Raw genomic sequence first — 22,007 nt, forward strand, 5'->3', positions numbered from 1 at the left:
CTGCGACTGGGGGTAGAGGACACATGAGCGCATGCACTCTCACTTCTACACCCACACGTGCACAATCTCAGTCCTATACACGCACACACTCACAAGGTGACTCCCACACATGCACTCGCAATCTCTGACTCCCACACACATGCGCACAATCTCTCAGTCCTCCACACACGTGCATGCGCTCATACAATCTCTCAGTCCCACACACACATGCATGAGCGCGTATACAATCTCTCAGTCCCACACACACGCGCATGCGTGCACACAATCTCTCAGTCCCACACACACACACGAGCGCGCACACAATCCCTCAGTCCCACACACACGCGTGGGCGTGCACACAGTCCCTCAGTCCCAAACACACTCACAATTTCTCCCTCCCACACACACACACTTGCAATCTCTCACTCCCACACACATGCACATGCACTCACAATCTCTCACTTCCACACATATGCACGTACACTCGCAATCTCTCATTCCCACACACATGCGCAATCTCTCAGTCCCAGCGTGCACGCGCACACAATCTCTTAGTCCCACACAGTGGGCATGCACACACAATCTCTCACTCCCACACACATGCACACGTACACAATCTCTCATTCCCACACTCAACATGCGCATGCACTCAATTTTTCAATCCCTCATCCACATACGTGCAATTTCTCATTCCCACACGTGCAATCTAATTCCCGCACATGCACGCACACTCGCAATTTCTCACTCCCACACACACGTGCATAATCTCACTCCCACACACACACGTGCACTTGCAATCTCTCAATCCCACACATGTAGATACATTCTCACTCCCATACACACACATGCGCCGCTCAATCTTTCACTTCCACAGTCACACACAATCTCTCGCTCACATGCACACACGCACGCATGCACACAGACACCCTCTCACTCCCACACAAACACGTGCTTGCTCACAATCTCTCACTCCCACATACACACGCACATGCAATCTCTCACTCCCATGCACATGCGTGCAATAAGAACATAATAGCTAGGAGCAGGAATAGGCCATCTGGCCCCTTGAGGCTGCCCCGCCATTCAATAAGATCATAGCTGATCTTTACGTGGACTCAGCTCCACTTACCCACCCGCTCACCATAACCCTTAATTCCTTTATTGTTTAAAAATGTATCTATCCTTGCCTTAAAACCATTCAATGAGGTAGCCTCAACTGCTTCAGTGGGCAGGGAATTACACAAATTCATAACCCTTTGTGTGAAGAAGTTCCTCCTCAACTCAGTCCTAAATCTGCTCCCCCTTATTTTGAGGCCATGCCCCCTAGTTCTAGTTTCACCCACCAGTGGAAAAACTTACCTGCTTCTACCTTATCTATTGCTTTCATAATCTTAAATGTTTCTATAAGACCTTCCCTCATTCTTCTGAATTCCAATGAGTATAACCCCAGTCTACTCAGCTGTCCTCATAAGCCAACCCTCCCAACTCCAGAATCTAACTAGTGAATCTCCTCTCCAACCCTCCAGTGCCAGTATATCCTTTCTCAAGACCAAAACTGTACACAGTACTCCAGGTGTGGCCTCACCAGCACCCTATACAGCTGCAACATAACCTTGCTGTTTTTAAACTCCATCCCTCTAGCAATGAAGGACAAAATTCCACTTGCCTTCTTAGTTACCTGCTGCACCTGCAAACTGATTCCTTGTGACTTTTGCACAAGGACACCCTGGCCCCTTTGCACAGCAGCATGCCACAATTTTTTACCATTTAAATAATAGTCCATTTTGCTGTTACTCCTAACAAAATGGATGACCTCACATTTACCAACATTGTACTCCATCTGCCAGGCCCTTGCCCACTCACTTGGACTATCTATTGCGTTGGAATGAGATAGGATCAGGCAGGCTAGGAAGGTGTTTGTCTGGGGTAAGGGGAGATACGAAGAAGTCAGGAAGTTACTTGGACAAATAAACTGGAAGGAGGCGTTCTTAGGGAAAAGTACCGAAGGAAGGTGGCAGATATTCAAGGAATGTGTGTCTGGAGCTCTGAATGACAACGTTCCGATGAGACGAGGGGGTTTTGGTGGGTCGAGGGAACCGTGGTGCACAAAGGATATGTTGAACCTAGTCAGGAAGAAAAGGAAGGTGTACAAGAGGTTCAGGGAATTAGGAGATGTTAAAGATCTTGAGGAGTATAAGGACTGTAGGAGGGAACTTAAAAGGGAAATTAGGAGAGCCAGAAGGGGTCATGAGAAGACCTTGGCGGGTAAGATTAAGGAGAATCCCAAGGCCTTCTATAAATATGTGAAAGGTAAAAGGATAAGAAGAGAAGGGATAGGACCTATAAAAGGTGAGGGGGGAAAGGTTTGTGTGGAACCAGAAGAAATGGCGGAGGTGCTTAACGAGTACTTCGCCTCAGTATTCACGGTGGAAGCCGATCTGGGAGATTTTGTTATGGATTTGCAGCAGATGGAAAGGATTGAGTACGTGAATATTAAGGAGGAGGATGTGTTGGAACTTTTGAATTCTATCAAGGTAGATAAGTCACCGGGACCAGATGGGATGTACCCCAGGATACTGTGGGAGGCGAGGGAAGAGATTGCAGAGCCCCTGGCGATGATCTTTGCGTCGTCAATGGAGACGGGAGAGGTTCCAGAGGATTGGAGGATTGCGGATGTAGTTCCTATTTTTAAGAAAGGGAACAGAGATAGCCCGGGAAATTACCGACCGGTGAGTCTGACCTCAGTGGTTGGTAAGCTGATGGAGAGGCTTCTGAGGGACAAGATTTACGAACATTTGGAGAGGTTTGACATGATCAGGAATAGTCAGCATGGATTTGTCAAGGGCAGGTCGTGCCTTACAAGCCTAGTTGAGTTCTTCGATAATGTGACTGAACACATTGACGAAGGAAGTGCCGTGGACGTAGTGTACATGGACTTCAGCAAGGCGTTTGATAAGGTCCCCCATGCAAGACTTCTTGAGAAGGTGAGAGGGCATGGGATCCAAGGGCCTTTGGCCTTGTGGATCCAGAACTGGCTTGCCTGCAGAAGGCAGAGAGTGGTTGTGGATGGGGCTTTTTCTGAATGGAGGTCAGTCACCAGCAGAGTGCCTCAAGGATCTGTTCTGGGACCCTTGTTGTTTGTCATTTTCATAAATGACCTGGATGAGGAAGTGGAGGGATGGGTAAGTAAGTTCGCTGATGACACGAAGGTCGGTGGTGTTGTGGATGATCTGGAAGGATGGCAAAAGTTGCAGCAGGACATAGATAGGATGCAGGACTGGGCGGAGAAGTGGCAGATGGACTTCAACGCGGATAAATGTGTAGTCGTCCATTTTGGCAGAACCAACGGGATGAACGAGTACACTATCAAGGGCAGAAGTCTGAGTAGTGTTGAGGAGCAGAAGGATCTTGGGGTCCGGGTCCACAGGACTCTTAAATCGGCCTCGCAGGTGGAGGAGGTGGTCAAGAAGGCGTATGGTGTACTGGCCTTCATTAATCGAGGGATTGAGTTTAGGAGTCGGGAGGTAATGCTGGAACTTTATAAGACCCTTGTCAGGCCTCATTTGGAGTATTGTGCGCAGTTCTGGTCGCCTCACTATAGGAAGGATGTAGAAGCTATTGAAAGGGTGCAGAGGAGATTTACAAGGATGTTGCCTGGACTGGGAGGCATGCCTTATGAAGTTAGGTTGAGGGAGCTGGGACTCTTTTCCCTGGAGAGACGAAGGTTGAGAGGCGACCTGATAGAAGTTTACAAAATGTTGAGAGGAATAGATAGGGTGGACTCTCAGAGGCTATTTCCCCGGTTTGAAATGGTCGCTACGAGAGGACACAGATTTAAGGTGCGGGGAGGGAGGTTCAGAAGTGATGTTAGGGGTAAGTTTTTCACTCAGAGGGTGGTGAGTGAATGGAATCGGCTGCCGTCAGTGGTGGTGGAGGCGAACTCGCTGGGGTCTTTTAAAAGACTTCTGGATGAGTATATGGGGTTTAATGAGATTGAGGGTTATAGATAGGTCTGTAGGTTGGTAGGTGATGATGTGATCGGCGCAACTTGTGGGCCGAAGGGCCTGTTTGTGCTGTAGTGTTCTATGTTCTATGTTCTATCTATATCCCTTTGTAGGCTTTTAGCACACTTTGCTCGGCCACTCATCTTAGTGTCATCTGCAAATTTTGACATACTTGGTCCCCAACTCCAAATCATCTGTGTAAATCCTAAACAATTGCAGTCCTAACACTGATCCTTGAGGCACATCACTAATCACTGATCATTGATTTCTTTGTTTGTTTGTTTCTCACCCCATCATGATGGCATCATTTAGTGGCCTACAGACGATGCCAATCAGTGACTTTTTCTAATTTCCACCCAAGTGGATTCAATCTCTCACTCCCACACACGTGCGCGCACACGCAATCTCTCACTCCCACACAAACGCATGCACATTCACACACACACACGCATACACACACAGGCGTGCGTGCACTGTCACTCCCACACATGCGTGCATGTGCAATCTCTTACTCCCACACCAATCTCTCACTTCCACACATGTGCACACTTGCAATCTTTCACTCCCACACACACACACGCACATACTCAATCTCTCACTCCCACACACACACACGCACATACTCAATCTCTCACTCCCACACACACACACGCACATACTCAATCTCTCACTCCCACACACACACACGCACATACTCAATCTCTCACTCCCACACACACACACGCACATACTCAATCTCTCACTCCCACACACACACACGCACATACTCAATCTCTCACTCCCACACACACACACGCACATACTCAATCTCTCACTCCCACACACACACACGCACATACTCAATCTCTCACTCCCACACACACACACGCACATACTCAATCTCTCACTCCCACACACACACACGCACATACTCAATCTCTCACTCCCACACACACACACGCACATACTCAATCTCTCACTCCCACACACACACACGCACATACTCAATCTCTCACTCCCACACACACATACTCAATCTCTCACTCCCACACACACATACTCAATCTCTCACTCCCACACACACATACTCAATCTCTCACTCCCACACACACATACTCAATCTCTCACTCCCACACACTATACTCAATCTCTCACTCCCACACACACATACTCAATCTCTCACTCCCACACACACATACTCAATCTCTCACTCCCACACACACATACTCAATCTCTCACTCCTACACACACATACTCAATCTCTCACTCCCACACACACACACACACATACTCAATCTCTCACTCCCACACACACATACTCAATCTCTCACTCCCACACACACATACTCAATCTCTCACTCCCACACACACATACTCAATCTCTCACTCCCACACACACATACTCAATCTCTCACTCCCACACACACATACTCAATCTCTCACTCCCACACACACATACTCAATCTCTCACTCCCATGCACATACTCAATCTGTCACTCCCACACACACGCACATACTCAATCTCTCACTCCCACACACACACACGCACATACTCAATCCCTCACTCCCACACACACACACACACGCACATACTCAATCTCTCACTCCCCCACACACACACGCACATACTCAATCCCTCACTCCCACACACACACACACACACACACACACACACACACACACACGCACATACTCAATCTCTCACTCCCACACACACAAGCGCACTACTCAATCTCACTCCCACACGCACTACTCAATCTCAGTCCCACACGCACACACACAATCTCTCACTCCCACACACATTCAACTCTCTCACTCTTTCATGCACACATTCTTCTCTTTCATACACATGCACTTACTCTCACACCCCTATTTTAGGAATGACTTTTGGTGGCTTCAGAGGTAGATTTACATTTAATGATCTATGGTACCTTATGTTAATTTATCTTTCTCACTGCATTTTGGTTCTTCTTTATTTCTGGAATTTTTATTTTGCTGCCTATCACCAAGAAAGGTGGAAAGTATTTCTTTAATGCGTCTGCCATTTCCCATCGATGAATTTAAGGGACCCGTGTTTACTTTTGCTAATTTGTTCCTTTACATATCTATTAAAGCATTAACAATCTTTTACGTCTTTTGTTAGTTTAATATCATATTTTTTATTACTCCCTTTATCAAGTTCTTGGCCAACCTTCATGGTTTCCAAAATCCTTCCATTGCTGTGGTTTAATACTTTTATGGGAATATTATAAACCCCTTCCTCTAATTCATTATTACCCCCATATTTTTCATTTCTCCCATTCGCCACAATTGGACCATTTTTTCCAACGGTGTTATTTCCTTGAGGGAATGTACTTTAGTTGCATTATTTAATGCTTGCTACTGCTTATCTATCATCACATCTCTCAAGTGTAGTTTCCCAAGCTACCTCAGCTAACTTGCTCTTCATGCCATCAGCTTAGCTTTGCTGAGTGCCTTTGGTCTGTGTGCAATCAGGACCCTGACCTTCACGTTGCTTGCCATTCTAACACACGTCTGTCCTTCGCTTGCTGCAATGTTTCACTGAAGCTCAACACAAACTGGAGGAACAGCATCTTATCTTCTGGCTAGGCCTTCCAATCTCAACATTGAATTCAACAACTTTAGATGATTAGCTCTACCACACCTTAACCCCTTTGTTTTCATTTCATTTAATTTTTTAACTGTTGTCTGCCTTTTACTTCTTTATTTTCTTTCTTTATTTTTCTTCCCCCCATTCTTTTCCCCTATTTTGTTCCCCCTTTTCTCCCTCTTTGCTTCCCTTTTCCCTCTTTTTCTCAATTTTACTTCTCCCACCCATTCCCCCCTTCCCTCCACATCTTTATCTGTCACAGCTCACCCTCTGATTTCAGCTTCTCTGCCATTTGGCCATTCACACCTTCTGTTCTCTTTATGGACTCCCATTGACAGTCTTTTCACTTGGCTTTGTGGCAATGAGTCATCATTCATTCCCTCATCCTGCAGTATAAATACGTCCCACTTTCTACGCCTTTTAGCTTTAACAAAGAGTCATCTGGACTCGAAATGCCAGTTCTTTTCTGTTGCCAGACCTGCTGAGATTTTCTCTTTTGGCTACATATCTTCAGTTTGTTCAGAGTTAAGACACTAGTTTCATGCTTAGTAATTCACTCTCAAGATCAGTATGATATTCTATCGTAGTATAATCATTCTTTCCCAGAGGTCCTTTACTACAAGATTATTAATCCTATCTTGTTGCATAACACTATATCTGAAACTGCAGGTTCTCCAGTTGATTTCTTGTCATACTGATCCAGAAAACTGTCTTGAATACCTTCTGTGAACTTTTCCTCCATAGTATTACTGTTAATATGGCTTGCTCAACCTATACGGAAATTAAAATCCTTCATGATAGCTGTATTACCATTGTATATTTTTATTCTTTCATGGGATGCAGGCATTGCTGGCAAGTCCAGCATTTGTTTCCCACCTGCTAACTGCTCTTGAATTGAATGGCTTGCAAGGTCATTTTAGAAGGCAGTTAAGATCTTCTACTTGCAAGGACATTAGTGAACCAGATGTGTTTTAACAACAGTCAATGATATTTATCATTCTTACTGTTACTATCTTTTTATTCCAGATCTATCAATTGAATTCAAAATCCACCATCTACATTGGTGAGATTTGAACACACCTCTCCAGTGTATTACCTGGGTCCCTGAATTACTAGCCCAGTGGCATTACAACATTACACTACCATCTCTCCATTGATACATACACCTCTAATTTCCTGATTAATACACTGTCTGACACTACAACTAGTAGGGAACTTATAAACCACTTCCACTAATGCTTTCTGCTGCTTGTTGCTGCCAGTTTGCAGCATTGCTGACTCTTAGCAAATTGATCCAAGTCTATGAAATGCTGCTAGAAGTGAATTAATTTTCCACTGTGAGTTGACTTCCCACTCCAGGATATAAAGGATCCCATTTGAAGAAGGAGGAGGAATCCTCTGAGTTGCCAACATCTCTTGCTCATCAAAAGAAGCATTATTTGTCTCCATGCTGTTTACATGACCTTGTTATAAAATGGTTTCCACGCTTGTCCATTTACAGTAAATCTATTTCAGAAAATGGTCCCGTGGGTGCAAACTGCTTCGGGAGGTTTTGAGTAATGTGACATATTATTAATGTTAGTACAAATTCTTTTACTTATGGTGATGGACTTCTGCAAACAAAAGAGTAAATTAATTCAACCAGTTGGACTTTGGCTCATCCACTGGGGAGAGGGATGGAATACTCACTTTGAATGGTGGGCATCAGATTGGTAACAATACATACCAGCTACTGATTCACTGAGTACAGACCCTGGGTCATAAATTCCCATTAATGGGAAGTTGAAGGATGATCAATAATTTCTAAATTTTGAGGGGTTGAAGTGACATTAAGTATTCCCATTGTTTCTCAGAAATTTAAAAGTGTGCACAGGTCAATAAAAATCAATTCCAATAAAGTTGGTGAATTGCAGAGGGGAAGGAACTTTGACGCTTACACTGGACCCTGTTAATTTTTTGGTTGCCTTTCCTGACAAGTGCCTCAAGATAATACATCATGGGCTGACCATTATTCCATATTCAATGGGTGAAGGAATCAAATAAGTTTGGAAATCAAAATAAAAGGCCTTCAGAGCAAAATTGGCCCTCAACCTTTGTTGTTCCAGTGAGAATAAACTAAGTTTCTCCATTCTCTCCTCATTATTAATGTCCTCCATACCAGACAATATCCTGATAAATATTTTCAGGACCCTCTCCAAAGCCTCCACATCCTTCTGGTAGTGGGGCGACTAGAATTGAACACTATGGGGGCAATTCTTCCCTCCCGCCGCACTAAAAAAATTAATATGGTGGTCCGGGAGAAACGCACATTGGCCGATTTGCAGGATTCACTAATGTGTTTCTGGCGCGCATGCATCTCCCCATGCTGGAAACCGGCGTGAACACCAGGTATGTACTTTGCATCTTATTTTAATGTTATTTTAATATGATTAGCGGGCCCAGACTGAATTCTTCGGGCCTGCTAATATCTCCCACCCCGTCAGGAGTACTTCACTCCAGCAGTGTTCCGACTAGCTCCCCACTTTCGGGGAACTAGCAGGATGACCCCGCTGGAGTGAAGAAGGGGCAATAAGGGCCCCCAGGGATCGGGCGGCGCAGGTGGTGCCCCCTGGGCATGGATGACCTGGCAGTGCCAGCTTGTGCCCCCAGCCCTGCCCATGGGGCAAAGTGTCTATGCCCATGGGGAACTTTGGCATTGTGCATCGGTCATCGGGTGATGGGCAGTGCCAAGGGGTTCAGCCTGGGGAAGGGGGACAGCCTGGGGATGGGCGTGCCGGCATGCTGGTGGGGAGGTTTGCCTAGCAGGGAATAATGGATCGTCACTGCTGGGGTTTGGAGATTGGGGTGCTCTGGGATGGGGGAAGGGTTGAGGCTGGCCTGGGAATGCTTGTGAGATCTGCGATCGGGCAGTGGGGGTGTTGGGCTGGCCAGCGATTGGGAGGACAATGGATAGGGGCCACAGCGCATGCGCAGAAGCCCAGAATTGTTAGCACCCAGTGTGAATAGGCCACGCCCCAGAGCTTTTAATTATGTTCGTGATTGGGACCTCTGCATTGCACAGAGTGTGGGAGATTTGAGTGTGAAGTTGCACTGAACAAACTGACATGATTTGCACCAGTTTTCCCGCGAATTCAGTACTTCAAACTTTTTTGGGAGAAACACAGCCTATATTCCAAGTATGGCCTAATTAATGTTCTATAAAGCTGCCACATGACTTGCCAATTTTTAAACCTAATGCTACGGCCGATGAAGGCAATGTTGCAGTCACTTCACATTGATTGGTGTCTCTGCAATTGCTGTATTAGCTACAATGACAGCTGCTCCTCTCCAACTGAAGGCATCTCCATTGCGCTGTGCCACTGCTATTGTTAGAGCCTCAGCAGCACTCACACTTTGAAAGTGGCCACATCCACAGGATGCAATAGTTGCTGGAATCAAGTTACTGTCCAGAATTAGACAAAGCTCCCAGAGGCAGTTTCTTAATTTGCCACTTCCAGGAAGATCTACCCAACAGGCGTAACCGTGATACCGGTGAGGTCAGGACCTGGAATGACCCCAATCTGGATTATTTTCACAGTCTTGAAAATTCCAGCCCAAGGATGAGACAATGAAAGGCAGAACTTTAAAAAAATGCTACACTGAAAGATTTTTCCTTTACAAAAGATAACATAATAATTTACATAACATAGATATTGATGTTGCCTAGAATTTTAAAAAGTTTTCATGTCTTCTATGAAGTCAATAAATGCCACATGTAAAAGTTTTAGAATTTTTAAATTTAAATGCATCAATTTTCCATCTTCTAATGTTTCATTTCACAGCCTTGAACACATAAAAGTGTTATTTTCACAAAAGTCTTGGAAATCAAGCTTATTATTCAAAGTGTATGAGGGAAGCAGATTTTGAGTTGCAGTGGTAGCATCCTTGTCTCTAAGCCAGAAGCTCTGTGTTCAAATCCCACCCTAGGACCTGATCACCAAGGAAGGTGTGTTCATAATACTGCCAAAGAGGTTGAATATCAACTTGTAAATCCTTGCAACAAATGATTATGTTAACATCAGGAGAGATTTCTGGTCAGCAATGTTATGGAAAGAAACTGGAACCTCCACCACCACTATTCATAACTTCAGGCAAAAGTGTATGTTGCCACAACAACATGAACACTTCTCGACTGAACAACTTTTGTGGATCTGACTGGGGCTTGATCCCCATTTCTACTGGAGTGGATTTGAGGCCTGCTTCTTTGCCCTACCTATGGCGGAGATTGTGGTGCTGTAGTCTAAGAAAAGGATGTAATCACTTCCAAATATTCTGACTTTGATTGAATCTGTTGTAATAATATTTTAGAAATATTAAATACAATTTTCCTGCTTCATGTCAGCGGTTTCCTCAACACAGAAATTAAGCTAAAACTCATTGAATACAATGAAAAGGATCTCAAATGTAAACTGAAATGCAGTAGGAGATATTCAATTGCAGATATGATAGAGCTACTTACTCTTGATCTTCCAGAAGACCTCGGAGTTGATTGAGCAGTACCTGCTGATTGGCAGAATGACTCTGTAATGCCTATTCAATAGAAGGTAGTATGCATTGAATTTTCAGATGACCATAGTTTATCAAGTGCTATGCATATCAGGGGAAACAAAGACAATAGTTACAGAAGTTCAATTATATTTATTTCTCAAACAGGGGGTAGGTCATGTGCCTTTGTGATTGTTAGAAGTAGACATGATTGTTGGCAAAAATTGTATAAACTCATTGGAACTGTCAAACAACAAGTTTTGTTAAAGGTACTTGGAGAAAAATGGAATGTCCTGAACCATCTATGTCTTGCAACTGCAATAGGTTAAGTGATAGCTCTGTTTAGTCAGGTCAAAAATAACTGGAATTACAAATATCTCACACAGCTTTGGACAATGAATTGAACAGGACTGAACATATTACAAGAAACACATAGGTTAATGAAATACTGCAAAACAGTTGCAAGTATTACTGTATATAAGGAAATGACACAATGAAAATAGGATCTACTGTGCATACCTGTATTTGTTCTCTATCATTTTTCTTCTCTTCTAACTCAGCTCTCACTTTCTTCAATTCTTGACTCAGAATTTCAATAGTTTCTTGTAAATGGCTATGAAACAACATTCTGATTTTGAAACTGTAGTCGTTTTAAATGCATCATAACGATTTAATCAGGAGCATGTCTTCACTGAAGCTATCAATTACATCATCTCCAATCTTTTCCTTTTGATCTAATGAATGAACCTTTAGGCCTAAATGTCATTTCAGTTACCAAAATGTTCTTACTATTATTATTTTATAAGAATAGCATTAAATTACAAAAGTGAAAACAATCAATCTCACCAGTTCTGAGCACATACAGTACAAAAGGACAAATAATTTCAGGGAAATCCTGCAGGTAGCTGCAGCAGAGAACTTAATCACAGATAGGAACATTAATTCAGATGACCATGAACAGAGTGGGTATTTAGGATTTGTGAGAAAAGGAAGTTAGGGCAGAGTGAGGAGAAGTGCATTATTTTGCCTTTAATACGTAGTGTTTTGTGTAAGGTAGCAAGGATTCAACATTATGTTCAGTGTTTAAGCATATAGTTCAAGTTATCGTGTAAAAAAAACCCCACAAACAAATAAGATACTAGAATAGTCGAAAAGGCACTTACCTATAAATAAATACAGACCAAGGCCTGAAACCTGATCTGCATCTATGTAAAAATGCCAGAACAGGCCAGAATCCAGAAGTCCTAACGAGATCATTTTTGGGTGGGGAGGAAGTGGTGATGGGAATGGATAAGGTTTACAAATCACACATCTGTAGGTCATAGAGGCAGCTACCAATATAAATACATAGCGACTTCACTCATGCATTATTTTGGTAGGTGTGGGAAACCAAAATGTGCAGACTGACTAGGAGCAAGTCTGAACATTGTGAATTGTAGAGGTAAGGTACCCCTTTGGATATGATCCCGGGACACATTTCAGAGAGATAGGGTGTCCCTTGAGAGGGGCAAGGCACCCTTTGGGGTAGGTCATGTGCCTTCATGATTGTTAAAAGTAGACATGATTGTTGGCAAAAAGTGTATAAACTCATTGGAACTGTCAAAGCTCACTCGAAATGTCAAAGCTGTCAAGGGATTTAACTCTGCTGGACTTTCAATTAAAAAAAAATGGGAAATTAAAACAAATCAGCACCTGGTCAGTGTACTCTACATATCACCTATTAACAGAAAGGAAGTGGAGGAATAAATATGCCAATAAGCAGCACAGTGGCACAGTGCTTAGCACTGCTGTTTCACTGCACCAAGGACCCGGTTCAATTCCAGCCTTGGATGTCTGTGTGAAGTTTGCATGTTTTCCTTGTGTATGTGTAGGTTTCCTCTGGGTGCTCTGGTTTTTTTTCCCATATGCAAGATAAGTGGATTGGCTATAATAAATTGCCCCTTAGTGGCCCAAGAAATGTAGTTTAGAAGGATTAATAGGATAAATACATGGGGTTAGGGCCTGGGTAAGATGTTGGAGAGTTGGTGCAGACTTAAAGGGCCAAATGGCCTTCCTGTGCACTGGAGGGATTCTATGATTCTATGAACACAATAGGAAAAAGTCAAAATAGAGAATAATAATCATGGGGACTTTCACCGAGCACAAAATTAATTGATAAGAAGAGGTAGGCAAAAAATGGAATGGAGTTCCTATAATGTGTACAGGACTCCCTTCTAACACAACAGGTTTGAATCTAATAATGGAGAATGAACCACACCAGATAAGTAAAAGTTAGGGAACATTTAGGCAATTGCGATCGTAACATTAAATGCTTTTATATAATAATTGAGGAAGTATGAGCTTGACATAAGTCGAGGTAACGATTTGTAGAAAAGTGAATTTTGAGGAGTTAAGAATAGAACTTGGGAAAATAAAATGGATATCAATATCAGCAAACAATGTCAACCACCTGAATGTATGTTCAGAAGCAGGAAGGATCACCCATCAGAGCTAAAGAAAGGGCTCATCAACAACTTGTTGGTTACTTGTTGATTAATATCTGCTTCCTCTGTTTGAGTTTGTAGAATTGCTTGGTGGATCCCAAAGTTGATGAAGTTGATAGGCAGTGGTGCTGCATGTGCAGAAGGCTTGGATTATAATCTGGAGGGTTGTGGTCAGACATGTTGCACTTAGTCATGGGTGCTATAATAATAAAGGGAGTAGGGGGCGTGAGTAAGGTTGGTGGCGTTCCGGCAAATAGGGTACAGGTGAAGGCTGGGATGAAGGCACTTTATCTGAACGCACGAAGCATTTGGAATAAAGTGAATGAGCTGGTGGCGCAGATCAGCACAAATGGATATGATCTGGTGGCCATTACAGAGATGTGGCTGCAAGGTGACAGGGACTGGGAGCTGAATGTACAGGGGTATCAAGTGCTTAGGAAGGATAGGCGGGAGGAAAAAGGGCGGGGGGGGTGCGTAGCTCTACTGATTAAGGATAGCATCAGGGTGGTAGTAAGGGATGATATTTGAGCCAAGGAGCAGAAAGTGGAATCGTTGTGGGTGGAGATTAGGAACAGCAAAGGGAGGAAGACACTGGTGGGTGTCATCTATAGGCCCCCAAATAAAAATCTGGAGGTGGGGCGGGCTGTTAACGCGCAAATAAATGCGGCGTGCAGGAATGGAACGGCGATAATTATGGCGGATTTCAATTTACATATTGATTGGTCAACCCACGTTGGACGCGGTGGGCTTGAGGAGGAGTTCTTGGAATGCTGCCGGGATAGTTTCCTTGAACAGTGTGTGTTGGAGCTGACGAGGGAGCGAGCTATCTTGGATCTGGTGTTATGTAATGAGGCGGGTAGAATTAGGGACCTTGTGGTGAAGGATCCTCTTGGGAAGAGTGATCATTGTATGGTGGAGTTTCTGATGCAGATGGAGGAGGGGAAAGTAGGTTCCCGGACATGTGTCCTTTGTTTGAACAGAGGGAAGTATGATAGGTTGAGAGAGGAATTGGCGAATGTTGACTGGGGGAGCGCATTGGAAGGTAGGTCTGCTGAGGAACAGTGGAGGATCTTTAAGGAGATCTTTCTTGGTGCTCAGCAGAAATTTATTCCGATGGTTAAAAAGGCTCGTAGGAGGAGAGATAATCAGCCGTGAATAACGAAAGAGGTAAAGGAAAGTGTTAAATTAAAAGCGGATGTGTTTAGAGTAGCTAAGAGTAGTGGGCGAGGAGAGGATTGGGAGAGGTTTAAATATCAACAAAGAATGACAAAGAAGTTGATAAAGAAGGGTAGGATAAACTATGAAGCTGAGCTAGCGCTTAATATAAAAAAGGATAGTAAGAGTTTTTATAAATATATAAAAAGGAAGAGGCTGACTAGGGTGAACGTTGGACACTTGGAGGATGAGAGGGGGGACTTAGTGGTAGGGGATGGGGAAATGGCTGAGGCCTTGAATAACTTTTTTGTTTCGGTCTTCATGGAGGAGGACGTGAATAATTTGCCGGGTGTTAGCGAAGGAAAGATGGTAGGAGTGGAGGGCCTGAATGACATTATTGTTACTAGAGAGGTAGTGCTCGACAGACTGGAGGGACTGATTGTGGACAAGTCCCCAGGACCGGACGGAATGCATCCAAGGGTTCTGAAAGAAATGGCGGAGGTGATAGTGGATGCCTTGGTGATTATTTTCCAAATGTCACTGGATTCCGGGGAAGTGCCGGAAGATTGGAAAATGGCTAATGTTACGCCATTGTTTAAGAAGGGTGGCAGGCAAAAGGTAGGGAATTATAGGCCAGTTAGTTTAACGTCTGTTGTAGGTAAAATGTTAGAATCCGTGATCAAGGAGAAAATAGCGAGGCATCTTGAGGAGAATTGTTTGATAGAGCAGGCACAGCATGGTTTCGTTAAGGGGAAGTCGTGTCTGACGAATTTATTGGAGTTCTATGAGGATGTGTCTAGGGTGGTGGATAGAGGAGAGCCAGTGGATGTGGTGTTTCTTGATTTTCAGAAGGCGTTTGATAAGGTGCCGCACAAGAGGTTATTACAGAAGATCAGGGAGCATGGAGTTGCGGGTAGGGTGTTAGAACATAAGAACATAAGAAATAGGAGCAGGAGTAGGCCATCTAGCCCTTCGAGCCTGCCCCGCCATTCAATAAGATCATGGCTGATCTGTCGTGGCTCAGTTCCACTTTCCCGCCCTCTCCCCATAACCCTTAATCCCCTCTCTTATCAAAAACCCATCAACCCGCGTCTTAAAAATATTTAGCGAGGCAGCCTCCACCACTTCAACGGGCAGAGAATTCCAGAGATTCACCACCCTTTGAGTGAAGAAGTTCCTCCTCAACTCCGTTCTAAACCGCACCCCCCCCCCCCTTTATCTTGAGGCTGTGCCCCCTAGTCCTACTGTCTTTTTTGAGCGGGAAGAGTCTCTCCACCTCTATCCTATCCATCCCGTTCATCATCTTATACGTCTCAATGAGATCTCCTCTCATTCTTCTAAACTCTAACGAGTACAAGCCTAGTTTATTCAGCCTCTCCTCATAGCTCAACCCCCTCAACTCCGGTATCAGCCTAGTAAACTTCCTCTGCACTCCCTCCAAGGCCAAAATATCTTTGCGCAGGTGCGGCGCCCAAAACTGCACACAGTACTCCAGCTGCGGCCTCACCAATGCCCTATACAGCTGCAGCAAGACCTCCCTACTTTTATATTCAATCCCCCGCGCTATGAAGGCCAGCATCCCATTCGCCTTCCTGACCACCTGCTGCACCTGCAAGCTGGGTTTTTGCGACTCATGCACAAGGACCCCGAGGTCCCTCTGCACCGTCGCCTGCTGCAGTTTTTTGCCACGTAAGTAATAATCCTTCCTACCATTATTCCTACCAAAGTGGACCACCTCACACTTGCCAACATTAAATTCCATTTGCCATTTCCTGGCCCATTTGCCCAGCCTATCTAGATCCTTCTGCAGACTCTCCACACCCTCCGCACAATTTGCCGTTCCCCCAATCTTGGTGTCATCAGCAAATTTTGACACCCTACACTCGGTTCCCTCCTCCAGATCATCTATATAAATGGTAAAAAGCTGAGGCCCCAGCACCGACCCCTGGGGCACTCCACTAGTCACCATCCGCCAATCCGAATAGCACCCGTTGACCCCCACTCTCTGCCTCCTATTTGACAACCAATCCTCTATCCACGCTAACACCCTACCCCCAACTCCATGTCCCTCGACCTTCTGCAATAACCTCTTGTGAGGTACTTTGTCAAACGCCTTCTGAAAATCGAGAAAGACCACATCCACCGGCTCTCCTCTATCCACCGCCCTAGACACATCCTCATGGAACTCCAGTAAATTTGTCAGACACGATTTCCCTTTAATGAAACCGTGCTGCGTCTGCTCTATCAAGCAATTCCCTTCAAGATGCCTCGCAATTTCCTCCTTAATGACAGATTCTAACATTTTACCTACCACAGACGTTAAACTAACCGGCCTATAATTCCCTGCCTTTTGCCTGTGTGGATAGGGGATTGGCTGTCAAATAGGAGGCAGAGAGTGGGGGTCAAGGGGTGCTATTCGGATTGGCGGTTGGTGACTAGTGGAGTGCCCCAGGGGTCGGTGCTGGGGCCTCAGCTATTTACCATTTATATAGATGATCTGGAGGAGGGAACCAAGTGTATGGTGTCGAAATTTGCTGGTGACACCAAGATTGGTGGAACGGCAAATTGTGCGGAGGGTGTGGAAAGTCTGCAGAAGGATCTAGATAGGCTGGGCGAATGGGCCAGGAACTAGCAAATGGAATTTAATGTTGGCAAGTGTGAAGTTGTCCACTTTGGTAGGAATAATGGTAGGAAGGACTATTACATACATGGTGAAAAACTGCAGCAGGCGACAGTGCAGAGGGACCTCGGGGTCCTTGTGCATGAGTCACAAAAACCCAGCTTGCAGGTGCAGCAGGTGGTCAGGAAGGTGAATGGGATGCTGGCCTTCATAGCGAGGGGGATTGAATATAAAAGTAGGGAGGTCTTGCTGCAACTGTACAGGGCACTGGTGAGGCCGCAGCTGGAGTACTGTGTGCAGTTTTGGGCGCCGCACTTACGCAAGGATATTTTGGCCTTGGAGGGAGTGCAGAGGAGGTTTACTAGGCTGACACTGGAGTTGAGGGGGTTGAGCTATGAGGAGAGGCTGAATAAACTAGGCTTGTACTCGTTAGAGTTTAGAAGAATGAGGGGAGATCTCATTGAAACATATAAGATGATGAATGGGATGGATAGGATAGAGGTGGAGAGGCTCTTCCCACTCAGAACATAGGACTAGAGGGCACAGCCTCAAGATAAAGGGGGGGTGCGGTTTAGAACGGAGTTGAGGAGGAACTTCTTCACTCAAAGGGTGGTGAATGTCTGGAATTCTCTGCCCGTTGAAGTGGTGGAGGCTGCCTCGCTAAATATTTTTAAGACGCGGGTTGATAGGTTTTTGATAAGAGAGGGGATTAAGGGTTATGGGGAGAGGGCGGGAATGTGGAACTGAGCCACAACAGATCAGCCATGATCTTATTGAATGGCAGGGCAGGCTCGAAGGGCCAGATGGCCTACTCCTGCTCCTATTTCTTATGTTCTTATGCTATCATTACCATCTGGTCTGCACATTGGAGTGAGATTAAACAAAAACAAGGCAAAGCTGTTTGCAACGGGAAAAGGGAAAAGGGAAAAGGAGGGGAATGGATCTCTTATAAGGAGAAAGCTAAGATCTTGCAGGAGCATTTCTCTTACCTCAACCTAAGCCAGGAGAAATATGAGCACTATTTGCATTTTATGAAAGATGCAGAGCTTTGCCACATCTTTCAACGAGACTTCTAATCTCAGAAAAGACTAATGGTGCAGCTGCAGAGGCTGTAAACGTGACTATGGCCATGGAGTTCTTTGCATTGGGATCCTTCCAGGCTGAAGTAGGCTATACCTGTAACATCTTGCAATTTGTCATCCACTGCTGCATCAGAGTGGCAAGAAACACTATGCCAGGAAGGGGACTTCATTGTGGTTTTTCTGATCAGAGAGAAGTAGGTAAAGCACATGTTGTGGGCTTCCCATGGCCCGGGGACACTTTGCATGAACTGCACCTAAATGCTAACATGTTCATCTACTGTAAAGGATACCACTCTCTGAATTTGTAGTTGGAGTCGGACCATGCTTAGTTAAGAGCTCAAGGTTTGGGGATAATATATCAGCACATATAGAGGATCGGCTAACTAACAGGAAACACTGGAGACAGTTCAGTCATGTACATTGGGGAGACCATGCAGACCTATGACAACGGATGAATGAACATCACTTGACAGTCACCAGGCAAGACTGTTCCCTTCCTGTTGGCAAAGACTTCAGTGGTCACGGACATTCAGCCTCCGACCTTCGGGTAAGCATTCTCCAAGGCGGCCTTCACGACACACAACAGCGCAGAGTCACTGAGCAGAGACTGATAGCCAAATTCCGCACATATGAGGACGGTCTCAACAGGGATCTTGGGTTCACGTCGCACTATCTGTAATCCCCATGACTTGCCTGCGTTTGCAAAACCTCACTTACCGTACTGTCTGGAGACAATACGCATCTCTTTAACCTGTGCCCAATGTTCCTTCCGCTCACTTTGTTAGCCGCTTTAAGACTTGAACAGCAGGTTAGGTGTAAAGATTCACATTCTAATCAGTAATCTGTAAACTGTCTGTGCTGTTACATGCTCTGTCTGAGGCCAGTACTCTCCATTCACCTGACAAAGAGGCAAACCTCGAAAGCTTGTGAGTTTACTGTCAAATAAGTCGGTTGGACTTAAAACTGGTGTTGTCAGACTTCTTACTGTGTTTCCTGAGCAGAGCAGATACTGAGCCACCTTCCCTCAGTTCTCCAGTTCTAAATGGGGGCTAGGACTTGGCCATTAAGAAAAAACAGATTTAACTTTCTTTTAAGGATTCCTTTGGAGCCAGGGCTCCCACAGCACTCTTACCAGCCACAATTGTCTCCCATGCCACAATTCCCCCAGCCTAGCAATTACTTGAGGATTGCTGACGGCAAGGCAAAAAAAAAGCAAAGTTCAAAAGTTGTAATGGGCGAGCTGCCTGTGGTGGTGTGACAGGTGATGGACAGCTTGCCTAATTTGTTGAAAGAGGCCTTCTTTTTTACCTCGTAATGTCACATGGTACTGCTCATTTTGGGTGAGAAACTGTGGTGATAGAAAATGTCTGGATTGACTCTTAAAACATAGTGACATATCACATTCAGATGAACTTTCATTCTTACATGAATCAGAAATGGAGCCTTTAGATTATGACATTCCTCAGGGGACTGAATTCATACCAAATTTCCTTCTTTCCAGTGGAAATGTAAGTAGTAATTTTCAAGTACTTCAGTTAATCATGGTTAAATAAGTTTCCTAATTCTCCTTGCCAGTTTAATTGAGAAATAAACAACATACTTATCAGCAGAACAGCTGGTTCAGGAATTTAATCACTCCTGGATTAACATATTACAGGTCTTAAATATAACCTTCAATCTAACCAACTCAGTAGCCAGGCTACAAAATATTTTCAGTGCATTTCTTTGTATTTTAAGCATTGGATAATTTAAACATATGTAACAATATTTCTAAAACACCATTAAATAAGTTATTTTAACCACATGTTTGCATTTATCCTTTTTTACCTTCACTTGTAATATTTAACTTGTGCTAATTACTTTCCAACCAGGAAGGAATATATTATACGCTCTACAGGTTTTGTTATTTGCAGAAGTATATGGTTGCTTACATCTTTTCCGCAGTTAAGTGGGAGACAAGTTGGTTTTGTTTTTTGATTTTTGTTCCCAAATTTTCATTTGCAATCCTATAAAGAGTAAAATATATAATATTACTCTATAATTATCAAAGAATAGCAAAAAATCTATACTACTGATGAACGAAACAAACACAAATTTTTACATTTGTTTTGTTTTCAGATAAGAATAACCAGCGTGATTGTACAAAAAGCTAAAAGTATTACGTTATATAACTGACAATTTAAAGATTTTTTTTGTTTCAAATTCAAAAATGTTAATGCTTTTAAGGAGTACTTTTCTTATTGTGATCAGGTTTAGTCTGAACAATGGAAATCTTTCTTACTCTCACATTGGTGGACACTGAAGCATGGTTAATAAAAATGGCATCAATACATGAGCATGGTACAGAAGAGCAGAAACAGGTATCAGAGGCAGTGATAGCTGTGTCCAGTCCCCATTGGAGGATTGAGGACAGGCCCAACTATGCTTAGCTTTTGACTAATGGCTAACCTTGGGAGTCTACTAGAGCAACAGCATGTAAGGTTTGGATTTCTACTGAAGTTCCCAAAAGCAGTTAGCACCTGTGTGTGGATAATGGATTCCATCAGTGCCTTGAGTGGCATCATGTCTCTGACTTATGAGCGCATGACTTCTTTCATTGAGAGAAGGGAGACTCTCATGGAGACTACTGAATGGATGCAGGAATTTGGCACTGGCCTCCAAAGTATGGCCTCAGCCTTGAGCTGTTGAGCGCTGGGTTGGTGATATAGCTCAGATACGAATGCAACTTTTCTCTGGTATCCAAAGTTGTGCAGAGCTCTGCAAAGTGACCACTTAATTCCTACATTTCTTTAGCTAATTTTAAACTGTTCCTTATTTCTTTTTGCTCTTGATTATAATTAGGAGTTTGCATTTAAGAACATAAGAACATAAGAAATAGGAGCAGGAGTAGGCCATCTAGCCCTTCGAGCCTGCCCCGCCATTCAATAAGATCATGGCTGATCTGTCGTGGCTCAGCTCCACCCTCCCGCCCTCTCCCCATAACCCTTAATCCCTTCTCTTATCAAAAACCCATCAACCCGCTTCTTAAAAATATTTAGCGAGGCAGCCTCCACCACTTCAACGGGCAGAGAATTCCAGAGATTCACCACCCTTTGAGTGAAGAAGTTCCTCCTCAACTCCGTTCTAAACCGCCTCCCCTTTATCTTGAGGCTGTGCCCCCTAGTCCTACTGTCTTTTTTGAGCGGGAAGAGTCTCTCCACCTCTATCCTATCCATCCCATTCATCATCTTATACGTCTCAATGAGATCTCCCCTCATTCTTCTAAACTCTAATGAGTACAAGCCTAGTTTATTCAGCCTCTCCTCATAGCTCAATCCCTTCAACTCCGGTATCAGCCTAGTAAACCTCCTCTGCACTCCCTCCAGGGCCAAAATATCCTTGCGCAGGTGCGGCGCCCAAAACTGCACACAGTACTCCAGCTGCGGCCTCACCAATGCCCTATACAGCTGCAGCAAGACCTCCCTACTTTTATATTCAATCCCCCTCGCTATGAAGGCCAGCCTCCCATTCGCCTTCCTGACCACCTGCTGCACCTGCAAGCTGGGTTTTTGCGATTCATGCACAAGGACC

At 44.3% G+C, this 22,007-nt stretch overlaps 1 protein-coding gene across 1 annotated transcript in view; it reads right to left on the reverse strand.

Moving 5' to 3' along the window:
* The window catches only part of LOC145346371 (uncharacterized), a 186,621-nt gene that overhangs the window by 31,779 nt on the left and 132,835 nt on the right, over positions 1-22,007 (reverse strand). The window contains exons 11-13 of the mRNA XM_080193530.1: positions 20,369-20,443; positions 11,617-11,710; positions 11,072-11,142 (exon numbers count right to left, since the gene is read on the reverse strand). Coding sequence (XP_080049656.1) covers positions 11,072-11,142; positions 11,617-11,710; positions 20,369-20,443 — 240 coding nt within the window. The remainder of the gene's footprint in view (positions 1-11,071; positions 11,143-11,616; positions 11,711-20,368; positions 20,444-22,007) is intronic.

This window comes from Carcharhinus amblyrhynchos, chromosome 8 (assembly GCF_965287045.1).
Source record: "Carcharhinus amblyrhynchos chromosome 8, sCarAmb.v2.hapA, whole genome shotgun sequence".
Classification (NCBI taxonomy): Eukaryota; Metazoa; Chordata; class Chondrichthyes; order Carcharhiniformes; family Carcharhinidae; genus Carcharhinus; species Carcharhinus amblyrhynchos.